Source organism: Thermobia domestica, chromosome 11 (assembly GCF_964235325.1).
Source record: "Thermobia domestica chromosome 11, izTheDome1.hap1.1, whole genome shotgun sequence".
Classification (NCBI taxonomy): domain Eukaryota; kingdom Metazoa; phylum Arthropoda; class Insecta; order Zygentoma; family Lepismatidae; genus Thermobia; species Thermobia domestica.
The window spans coordinates 64,769,203-64,781,694 of record NC_137464.1 but is presented as its reverse complement, the minus strand read 5'-3'; the positions used below and the strand labels follow the sequence as shown (position 1 = coordinate 64,781,694).

At 37.0% G+C, this 12,492-nt stretch overlaps 1 protein-coding gene across 3 annotated transcripts in view; it reads right to left on the bottom strand.

The window, feature by feature from the left end:
• The window catches only part of LOC145664123 (uncharacterized), a 54,912-nt gene extending 45,299 nt beyond the window's left edge, over positions 1-9,613 (bottom strand). Inside the window, exon 1 of one of the 3 annotated variants that reach the window (XM_081730494.1) lies at positions 9,329-9,613. In XM_081730494.1, the coding sequence (XP_081586620.1) occupies positions 9,329-9,383 (55 nt within the window). In that variant the 5' untranslated portion in view covers positions 9,384-9,613. Of the gene's footprint in view, positions 1-8,551; positions 9,211-9,328 lie in introns of those variants that run through there. The other 2 variants (XM_081730495.1, XM_081730496.1) reach the window with 2 other exon arrangements.
• Between the last annotated feature and the right edge of the window lie 2,879 nt (positions 9,614-12,492).

Genomic DNA, 12,492 nt, shown 5'->3' with positions numbered 1-12,492 from the left:
TTCCATCTACATGGAAAGGTCAGACACAATGTGCGAATATGGGGATCGGAGAACCCCACACCACGCTGGAAGTGCAATGTGATTCACCCAAGTGCAATACTTTTGTGCCATACCAGAATAGAGATTATGGACCTTTTTTTATTCTATTTTATTTATTTACGGTCTAACAGTGTCCGGCGAAGGTCACTTGGACATGTTACGGAACTGGTTGATGCCACAACTTACTGAGGTAGAGAACTATTTTAATCAACAAGATGGAATACTACCGCCAGGGTTTGAAAAAAACCGGGTATTTTTGAAAAAACCCAACCCACCTGGGCCCATGTGGGTTTTTTCGGGTATTTTCGGGTTTAATTGGGTTTTTTCGAAATATTTCAATCTCTTTGGGGTAAAAATGTTAAAATATGATTTACATTTTATGAGTGTCATTGTCACAACTTGCAACAACTTTCTATTCACTGCTGTTTTGAAAAAATTGCCGCCATTTTGAAATTTTATATTGGATCACCGAAAAAATCTATACAGCAAATTTAGAAGGTCTTGTGCTTCTAGCCTCAAAATATTAACTTAAAAAGTCCGAAAATTGCACCTTGTAGCATGGATGCCCGCTATTTTGAAAAATGGCCGCCATTTTGAAATTTTATGCCGTCAAAATATATACAGTTAATTTAGTCCCTTGTGCTTCTACTTTGAAAATTTCAGCTTGAAAGACCTAAAATTGCGCTTTGTAGCGTGATATCAGCAGCGGCGCAAATGTCTTCAACATTGGGGAGATGGGTAAGACGGTATATTATATATATATAATATGCGATGTGCAAAATATTTATGAAGGCGAAAAACAATGCTGGGGAGGATTACCCATGTCAGACTCAGCGTCCGCCACAGGGGACATAAAATATGTTATTATTGCTTTATAACTTTAAAATCCGACTGGCAACATTGAAAACTGTTTACAAGGGATGATCCGAATATGATAATTCCCTGTTAACAGTTTTCAATGTTGCCAGTTTGATTTTAAAGTTGTAAAGTAATAATAATATCGTCATATTTTATGTCCCCTGTGTGGGACTTCGGGACAACATGGGCAGGGGAGCAGAGTTGTCTTCAACATTGGGAGGCGGTCAGATTTGAGGCTTATTCTGGGAGGTATCAATATAATCTCACTTTCCTTTGTGACAGTTGGACACAATCATCACATTTCTTCCTAAAAGACACATTTCCAATCGGGTTATTGAGGGGGACAGTTCCAAGATTGTAAGGGATATGTCCCCATCATCCCTCCGGGATTTTCGCCAGTGGATATAAGCTATTTAAAAAAAAAAAAAAGCGCGCCATTTTGTAATTTTACGTTGGTATGCTGCCAGAATCTAAACAGAAAATTTAGAGTGTCTCTGGTTTGTATCCTGAAAATTTAAAAGACCGAAAGTTGAACACTGTGTGGTAAAGGCAGACAAACGAACAAATGTAGATCGAATCATCCTAGGAGCCTCAGTGACGTTCGCCAAATATGAATACCAAACAGCTATATTAATGTAAAACGAAGACATAATTCATCAAAATATCTTAAATATTTTTCAACGTAAAATAAATGGTCTTATTGTTGAAGTTCACTTTCGATGCTTTGTGCAATCAATTACGGGAATTGGGGGCGCGGTGGCTCAGTGGTAGAGCGTTCACCTCTGGTGCTTGGGGTCCCGGGTTCGATCCCAGCCCCCGCCAAGTGAACTTTGTGGTGGACAAACACCGTGCTCGTGGGTTTTCTCGGGGTTCTCCCGTTTCCTCCCACTTTCTTCATTCCACCATTTCCCTCATCTCTCATCATCACAGTCTCCTTTAGCCTAACCGGCATAACCGTGGGACGTAAAACTTAAAGATTTCATTTCATTTTTCAATTACGGGAATTACCCGAGCACTTGTTGCAAGACCGTTCTTTTCCGAAAATTAATTTAAAACAATTAACAAAGATAAGCCTATAATTCATATTTTATAAAGTACATGTTTCAAAATGTCTAAAATGAAATGAAATATCCTCCAGCGTAAAATAAATAGTTTTATTGTTGAAGTATTCACTTTCGATGCTTTGTGGGTTCAATTGCGGGAATTTCCCGAACACTTCTTTCACGATGGGTTTTCCCTGAAAATGCAGCTTGCTTTACTATACATCGAAACTTCCATTAATACTGAAGTTTGAATGCAGCACTTGAAATAGTAAGCGTTACGTAGTCTTCGGAGCTCCGAGCATTAAGCTTCTTAATTTTGACAAGAATTTTTACGTTATTGCTAGTGTTGATTCTACAGAATGCCTATTGGAAGGCTAGCAAAAATGACTGAACTTAACTGTTGTTGTTGGAAAACCAAATTTTACTGAATACTTTTGTTACCATCAAAGGTAAGAAATAATATTAATAATTTTACTAATGTATTTACATACTTACTGTTAGTACCGGCACCTATGACATTAAACCCGTCAACGTATGAGGGATAACGTCCCTCGGCGGTGCCGAGTCAGGAAACACACTATTCATGGAAAGTATTTTCTAAAATATACAATCGCTTGCTTTACTTCAAATAGGCTATAAGCATAATCCACACATTAATCTGTTCTACAATTATCTAAGCTAAGGTGAGGGTTTTATTTATTTATTTATTTATTTATTTATTTATTCAGTGCATTTAGAGCTTTATAAAGGTCTTATGTTGAATATTGTTGTCTATCTTAACATGAAAGCATATAATTCGCCCAAAGAAAGTTTAAAATCTGATAAAAATAACTTTCAATGTGATCACCTTAGTTGTACCAATAATACACTAACAAAAAAGTCAAAAACCCAGGTTGGTTTTAAGATGGGTTTTTTCAGGTGGGTCCAACCCGAAAAAACCCGGTGGGTTTTTTCGGGCTGGGCCCACTTGGGCAAACGCTGACTACCGCTCTGGCATCGCAATGTCCATAAGTTTCTCAATGAGCTCCTATCAAACACATGGATTGGTCGTGCTCGAAGCAATGACCAAGAGTTTCTCCAGTGGCCTTCTAGGTCACTGGATCTTATTGCATGGCTAAATAGTTAACATCCGCACCTTTTGCGTGGGAGATCCTGGTTCGATTCCCGGTGGGAGCTCATTTGGTTCGGATTCCACGATAATCAGTAAGTCCACTCTGAAAGCCTCGCTAAAATCAAATCAAGTCAAGTCAATTTTTCCTATAGGAGTATGTCAAAGACATAGTGTACCCGCAACTAAGGAAATCATGAAGGAACGAATCACAGAAGCTATCAACACAATCACGCCGGAATCTATTCTAAGAGAGTGAAGTGAGCTTGATTATTTAATAGATGTTTGCCGTGTAACACGTGGGGCTCATATCCAGCCTATAATGAACATATACAACATTAAACTTTGTGTTGATATACCTTTAGGCAAAAAAAAAAAATGAACAAAATTTTGAAAGGTCTTAATTTTATAACCAATTAAAATCACGGAGTCTTCCTGTGAATACGCTGTATTCTCATCCAGAAAGCTGACTTGGCTAAATTTCGAAATTCAGAAAAGACATTTTACTGTGGCCTGTCGGAAAACTCATTTTGAGGTAAGGATTTTCAGTAATACAAGGTAATCAAAAGTTATTGCCGTTCTAGAGCAATGATAAACAAAGAGTAATACAACGGATGGTATGTACACTCATGTCCAAAATTATTGTCGCATGTCTATAAATATGTTATGTAGAAATATAATTTGATAACGAATTCGCCCGGTATTTCTTATAATGTTAGTATTTGTACAATCAGCAAAGACATGTATGTGGCAAATTTCATGTCAAAAGAGCAGTAAATAAGAACAATAAAACAAAAATAAAACTTTCTTGTCCATTTGGCAACATTTTGTTTTACTCAATCTAATTTTCTTATTTATAATTCTTTTCCTATGAAATTTACCTCAAATATACATTTCCCTATTATACACATAGTATCAGTATTATAAGTACCTTGCAAAATCATTATCAAGTTACATTCTTACAAGAAGACGGTTGTATGCGACAATCATTTTGGACATGAGTGTACCTTTAGGTTTCGAAGTAATCTCCATCAGCATCCAACACCTTTTGCCAACGTTTCTGCAGTTGCACAATACTCTGGTGATAAAACATGATGTTCGTGTATGCAAAGAAGTCCGTGAATACGTTCCGCAGGTCTCCCTCATTTGCGATGGATCTCCCAGGAGGTGGTTGTCAAGCGAACAAAACAGGTAGTAATCTGTTGGCTCGAGATCCGGTGAATATGGTGCATGGTAGTGTCTCCTAACCAAGTTGCTGAAGAGTGTCCCGGGCCTTCTTTGCTACATGTGGCTTTGCAGTTGTCGTGCAGGAACAGCACATCCTTGCGATTCACTAATGCCAGCTCCTTCTGCCGCAATGCACGACGCACCCTTTGCAACTGCAGAGAGTAGAAATCAGCAGGGATGAGCTGACTAAGTGAAAGGAACTCGTAATGCACCACTTGCCGACAATTCCACTAAACAAAGAGGATAACCTCTCGTGGGTGCCGAGATGTGAGGAACAATATAACATAGCGGCAACCAATGTCTGATACGCTTGGCAGTGTCATAGAGGACTTACTTTTCTCACCAGTAAGCAAGCGATCAAAAATGAGTGTGCTCAGGTGCCAAGTGAGAAAGGACAAATACGCAGTGACTCGTTGTTCCTTGTTGGCTGCCGACAAGGTGTAGGGTACCCACTTGACTTCCCTTTTCCTGTAGGTGCAGTCTGACAGTTTCAGAGGAAACATGGAACCATTCTGCAAGTTCATCACACGTTAGACCACTTTCGTCCTCGATGGCTGCTTTCAGGATCTCATCACCCAACATAGTGGTCGTCCACTGTGAGCTTCATTCGAAAGTCGCACATCTACCGAACGATACCTGGAATGTGCTCGTGCACGGTATTCTTCGCAAATGCCTGGCATATTAGACGACTAGATGCTGCAGATAATATGCCCTACACACGAACAAGTTACTTCGATACCTCCATTTCTCTTCGACAATGGACGAGCTATGACTGCTGCGTGTGTATGTGAACGTTCCAGTATTAATGAAGGTTGATGGTCAGACTAATTCCCGATCGTTTAGATAGTCAAAAGATCGTCTGTTTATTGAAATTTAGTGTCCCTTTTCAGCATCGATACTACGTAAGACCTATCGCATGCACCAAAAGCGCGTACGCTAGACCAGCGAGTAGGGATACTAAAGATCTGAGCTAACAATCCGCATGAATTGTGTGAAAACACTTGTTTGGATGAGAGAAAATGATTTTGTTCGGTCTTGATATTTAGGAACGACCTGCACCAACAAATATCTTGAAAACCAGAAAAACTTTGTATATATCTTCAAAATATTTGCCATAAACCTTATTTTTCATGCACATATAACAAGCATTCTGCTAGCATATATAATCTTATTAATCGCAAATTTATCATGTTGTGATGCTAAATATCTAAGAGGAACTGAAGTAACTAATTATACTCCGCCACACAAAACAGATTAGCAGTCTCACGTGGTTTACACAGATGAAAACTCTCCATTTTGCACGTTTACAATCAGCATATCAGCTATCTTTGTGAAATATAAATTAATTAAAATTAGACTAGATTACACTAGTAATAATTTTATTATTCTCTTAGTTTATCCAAGTACATTTTAGAAGCTCTTCTTAACTAAACCCATCGCTCCAAGCAATGAAGCATCTAGACAACTGGGTTTCGCAACTTTTGTTTAACACGATAATATTTTGGATAAATATCGCAATGTATTGAAATGAGAACTACTTGAACATATTCTAATCAAACCAAGGATCCCATGCACCAGAGGTAAACACTCTACCACTGAGCCACCGTGGCCCCAACAAATAGACAAGTACATTTACAAATTATTACAAATATGCATCAATTCAAGTTGTTAAATAATTATATTATACTAAAAATTACACTCGTATTCTTCTCCCGTGAAAAACGAAGTTCCATTGCCACACGTTTTCCAAGATGCGATATTGTTAAAGTTTCATTAGTTTTCACAAGTGTGTTTATTACACTATAATAGGGAGCACAGTATTTCGAAAAGGAAATGAGCGATTTATTAATTCAATACAAAATTAAAACGAGAGGTATGTGTCAGTGGCATAATAAAAGCTTTAAAGGCAAATCCCTTCAAGAAACACCTGCTCCTGTACTTTCAGCGCCCTGACGGCCTATGCTACTCGTCTGTCTCCGTTCGCTCAACCTCCATAATATCAAGTGCAGGGCATGTACTCTATTAACCTCCGCCAGCTTTTCAACATGACAATAATGACTTCTGAATAGGTTAGATTAGGTAATGTTTGGTTTCGTTCATTTAACTCTCAGCAACTCAGTTGGGAGACACTACCATGCACCATATTCACCGGATCTTGAGCCAACAGATTACTACCTGTTTTGCTCCCTTGACAACCACCTCCTGGGAGATCCATCGCAAATGAGGGAGACCTGCGGAACGTACTCACGGACACTTTTTTTTTTTTTTTTTTTTTTTTTTTTTTTTTTTTTTTTTTTTTTTTTTGCATACACGACCACCACATAAGTTTGGCGCGGCAGGCCTTGCCGGATCTTAATCCCAGTGCAGGCGTACCTGCGAAAAGTTTTGGTGACTCTCCTAAAGTGAAACTGTACCAGATGGGTGGAATTTCTCGCTCGTTACTCACTGGAAAATATTGGGAGTGAGTGAGTCGGAGAGTAGGTCCAAAACTACGAGAAACAAGTGAAATCTACAGGATAGAAATAATGAATTGGTTATTTTCCTGAAATTCATACTAACTAAACAAGCTTAATGTGTTATTTTCAATGTTGAAAGCTGTGTCTTGTTGGCCCTATTTTAAGTGGAGGCATGCTGACATTAGATTGTAATAAGGCAATTAGTCCCATTATTGAAAGCGACAGTTCAATGTGATGAATGTGGCTTTTCAGTTTTATAACACCGCATGTTGATCAAGAAACTAGTTATTACGTTTTACGGAGAGGCATAAATTACAGAAATTGTGGTAAAATGGGGAAAGAGTTACAGTAAACATCGGAGTGATGGTGTGAAGTAATTGCAGTAAAGATACTATGAAGCAACTAACCGAACCTCACATAACCTTGTGCTTTACAGTGACATACTCGTTTATGCTAATCTCACCGTTGCTAACGCGCCTGTTCCCTAAGGACATAGCTCGCCCCGCCCTGACTCGCTTAGACAGTATTCATGCTTTCTAGTGGTCACCTAAGACAGGTTGTTTTGTTTCCTACACTGTAGTTTTTATGTCCTAACGGAATACTTATTCGCAGAATGTTAAAGCCTCCCTAAAGTGAACTTGCATCGAGGAATTAACGACTTTCTCCAGGAACACTTGACGGTGAATTTTTTAATAAATGATAAAATTTTAACGTTTTTAAGCCTGCACATGTTGGCCCATGGTGCGACACAAAGACCAAAATATTTACAAAGGACAAAACAAATTAATTATGGTGAAACTAGAATGTTTTATTAATTGTTTCTCTCTGCTTAGGTGTTAGAAATCAGCACGTAACTGAATGCATTGCCGAGCAACACAACTGTAGTGAAGCAAATTGGGTACCATACTCCAAGCTGCGTATCAATAACTAGAACCGCTTAAAACGGTATACTAGGACAGAGTAAGGTAAGGTTACCTTTGGGTTAGGGAAGGTTCGGACGGTGAAAACTTATTGTACAGATCAATAAATTCATTACATATGTACTTCTATCTCAGTAAATTTACTTTTCGTATCTTAAACAATTATTTTTGAGGTGCGGACTTGCATTCCTTCGTACAGATTCACTTTAGGGGGGCTTCAGTGTATGTACACGATAATAACTATTGCTCAAAAACACAAACCAACTTGTGCTAGGTGGTCACTAAAGAGCAGGAATGCTATCTGAGTCAGGAGAGGGGAGCACGAGCAATTGCGAAAAAGTGCGTATACATATTATTATGTACACAGACGAGAAAATCGTACATTTCTTCCCGGTAAATTTTCAAAATTTTACTAGACTCGGACTACCAACTTCGGAACTGAACTCCAATATTATTACAAGTTTGTTCTCGAAATTTTACAAATCTATGGATCCGTACAGTAGATCTGTACCGTTCGGACTCATTTTGTTAAAATTAATTGAGCGTAATTTTTCGTGTCTGCGTAAAGACCTTACTGGAGCGGATACAGTAAAATTAACCCGTGATTCTTCATTTCCGACATAATCGTATTCACATGTAGTAATACGAACATTTACTTAAGCCATACTAGGAATAAATAGAAAAAAAAAAAAGTTCATCAATACCACGTTCGGATATGAACACACAATTGATTATACATACGTACAGGCAAATAATACACGTACATTACTAATAATAAAAATAATTAAGTAAAACAAACTATCAAGAAATGTTTGTTTAACCTTAGCAATTGTAAACAATTTACTTATTCTTTAACACAATGCAGAAATGACTCACTGAAAATCAAAAATGAAAACATACCTCGCATGTTTACATACAATGGCAGACAGAGCCTTTGCAATTTTATTTGAAGACACGTCGGACAACATGTAACACACAAAGAAGTTTTAAGGTAGCATGGAAAAGCATAAATATGAATCAACCCTCTGTGAAAATTAAATATTTTGAATTATATCCTCCGCATCCAAGAAAATAATACCACATTCCCACCAAAATCCATTACAAAGACTCGCGTATAACGACGGCTTGTGACGTCACAATGTTTTTTCAAGTCTTTATAACACACACAAAATAATATTTCAGTACAATAATTATGATTTTTGCACTTCCATTACTTTTAAATACACGCTAACTTCACTTCTACACTAATAACGCCCTTACAACAGTTTCTTATAGATATTATTCCATACTTATATAAAAACAAAAACATCTAAACAAACGTGACACTAATCTGACAAACTGTCTGCCCATGACAACGCCCCTATATTTCAAGCTCTCCTGCTTCAGGAACTTCCTAATTTTGACCGAAAAACACCTGAAATCAAAGTTTTTGACCGTAAGTTTGTCACAAGCTCTCTAATAATAATTGTTATAAACTATAATTCGATAAAACAAATACGAAAACAAACAAAACAGTCGTTCTTGGCGCGAGTCTTCATAGCAGACGCCATAAGCACAGCAGCCGACACCATAACGCGTTCTTTTGATTATTTATTTTCTCAAAAAATCAACATACGCTGAAACACTACATGTGCGAACAAACCAAAATCTAGTATTGAAATAGAGGCAACATCTTACCTAATGAACCTTTACTTTCAGCTACTGAATTTTCGTTCTTCATTCTTGATTTCATTGTCCATTAAGTGGGAAGTCATGGATGATTTCCCTTCATGGGGGTTAGCATTCGATACATATCGATTAATGTTTACATAAAGGATATATACTATAATTCATTACTGAAAACAAAAGTCTTGCTGCTTTATGTGTATGCATTTCACCACTATAGGACGATAATTCACGTGATAGAGTTATATTTCTGCATATCTTATTTTTTAAATAAGTAATTGTTTGAGATGTGGAACTGTACAAACATTAACATATCGATCTATCGAATCATTTGGATTACTGTACAGCAAATAGCAGCTGCTCCTGTGCTATCCACCTTTGCTTTTAAAATAATAATAATAATAATAATAATAATAATAATAATAATAATAATAATAATAATAATAGAATAAGACAAATATTATTGGCATAGTGTATTTCTAAAAGAATATCTATGATTACATACAAAAAAGTATGAACAGAATTTCGAATATTGTTCACATAATTAAGTAGTCTTACATGCACAGTACAAACGAGCTTTTAATTTAACCTATGGACAAGGGCGTCGGAACCGGGGGGAAAGGGGGCAGCTGCCCCCCTAAAATTTTCGTAGAGAACAAAATACTCGTTTTGCCCTTCGACTTTCAGACTGTAAAAACATCATACAAGAGTGATTATATGAACTAAATTTAGTTTGTTTTTTATAATAATGTAAAGAAAATTCTCTATTCCAGATTCATCTTTATTTTTGAAACAAGGGACAGTGTTAGACAGCGATTTAGGGAAAAGAATTGAAAAGTCTATGTCCATTGGTGTACATTCTCAAAACACTACAAGTTCTTTAAGAATTGTTGTTTGAAAGTCGTCGAGTGAGATTTTAAAGTATGAATGAAGTATGAGATATTAAAGTATGAAAAAGATAATAGTTTAAATACGTAATAGGATATTTAAACATATTTTCTATAAATTTAAATTATTCTTGCAAACAATATTCAGAGTGCAGTAAGTTTTATGGAGAGGAGGAAAAAATGTATCCCTTGTGAGCACTAACGAATGACAGTATTTAGGACGTTCTTGCTTGAAGAAGGGACAGGGCGGGACCAGGGGCGTCATTTAGGGAGGACAGGAGGGGGCAATTGCCCCCCAAAGGTTTCAAGAATACATATACTTTAATCGATGTCTACTACTTATAAACTAGTACAAAACGTGAAAGTCTAATGTTGATGGTGCTCTTGACCCCTCAAGCGAAGTCTGAAATGACGCCCCTGGGCGGGACACATTCACAAACGTCACCAAGAACACTTCCGACAGGGATGTATGCAGGGGTGGGTCCTTGGGGTCAGGATTTCCCCCGAATTCCCGACTTTTTTTTGTATATTTAGTTAATATAATCTATCCTCGTGTTGGATTTTGACCCTAGAAAACATTTGGATCCCTTCCGAAATAAATTCCTGCGTACGTACCAAACTTCCGAAGAGAATTTACAGCGAAAAAGCTTGTCTTCGTAAAAGGGGACGGGCGGGGTTCCGCGATTTCCAAGTTCCGTTCTTCTGTGAAAACATTTACTGTCGTGTCAATATCGTAATATTGGTAATGATGTTTCCTGAATAATTATTAAAACATTTTTATATTAAAAGTGCAAGCATGGGGTGAAACTTAGACATATGATATATGACTTTTGGACCCCCCCAAAAAAAAGTTAAATAAAAATACAAAACTGGATGTAATAATTTTCAGAAAAATAAGTAACCTATATTCAATCTCAGGAAAGTAGCAACAGTCTATTGTAGCATTTGTGCAAAGGACTATTTAAGCAGTAATTGTTATCTCAATGAACTAATTGTGTACGAATAGTGTGTAAAAATATCAGAATCAATATTTTTCATTATCATCGCTAACGGTAACGCTATTGGAATAATTGCAATAATCATACCAGAAATCGAGAGTACTATTTTTAAAAAAGTAAAGCTTTATAGTGTTTTTGACAAAAAGAAACAAAGGGTGGGAATCAGAAAAATTGCCATTGCATAAATATATACAGTACAGATATTTTAAAAAAGAATATCGTAACATTTAGAAATTATATAGTATACTTGTTCGCAGTTGAGTTAGTGCATCATCCGCGTTGGTGTAATAATACTGTTTGTTTTAGTGCTTCTCTATTATGAATTTTTGTTTTTCCCATGTTTGTGTGCCCTTTTTATACAAATGCGGTATAATGTTTTGAGGCACAAGTGTCCTATATCTAACAATCAATTTATTTCGCAGGGGGGTCACGAACAAACGCTAATAACACACACACACACACACACACACACACACATATATATATATATATATATATATATATATATATATATATATATATATATATATATATATATATATATCAAAATCACAATATTATAATTAGGAAGTCATGCAAGTACATATACTATGTTGACTTTAGAAGAACTTTCCGAAGACAGAATCATATGTTTCCTCCGTAATACTTCATAATAATTCCCGTTTTCAACATCTCAAAAGTTGAAAGAATCAAGGAGAGAGAGAGAGAAAGAATGCATGTTCGCGACTCTGTTGCTACCGTACGTGCCTTTGGTGTGGGAGATTCGAGTTAGATTCCCGGTAGAAGTTGAGCTCATGAAGTTTGCATTCCATATGAAGCTTTAGTTCCACATCTCACCCTCGGGGCTGTAAGCGACACTAAACTCAGAATAAACCAACCCAAAAAGAGGAAACTTTATAACAGCACTGTGTTTCTTGATGTTTATTTATCAGTCCTTTGCAAGGATCTTATAAAATAGAGGATCTGCCCTTACAACAAAATCTTGAAGCCATACGTCACAGTTTCGCCACTCCTACTCTGCCCACTCCGCCCAATAGATCGCAATGTTTTGAGCCAACAATCATGGCGGAAACGAAAGTAGCCAATCAGACAATGGTAGAAACGAGAGTAGCCAATCAGACGTGCCGATGCTCGGTTGCTTTTTGCCTTCACCGATTTAATAGGATGAAGATACGTATGGGCAGATCCTCTATTTATAACATCCTTGGTCCTTTGCGAAGTCATGGAACAACGAGACTGCTCTCGGGATCTCGATAAATACAAGAACATATTTTTGTACATGAAAATCAGA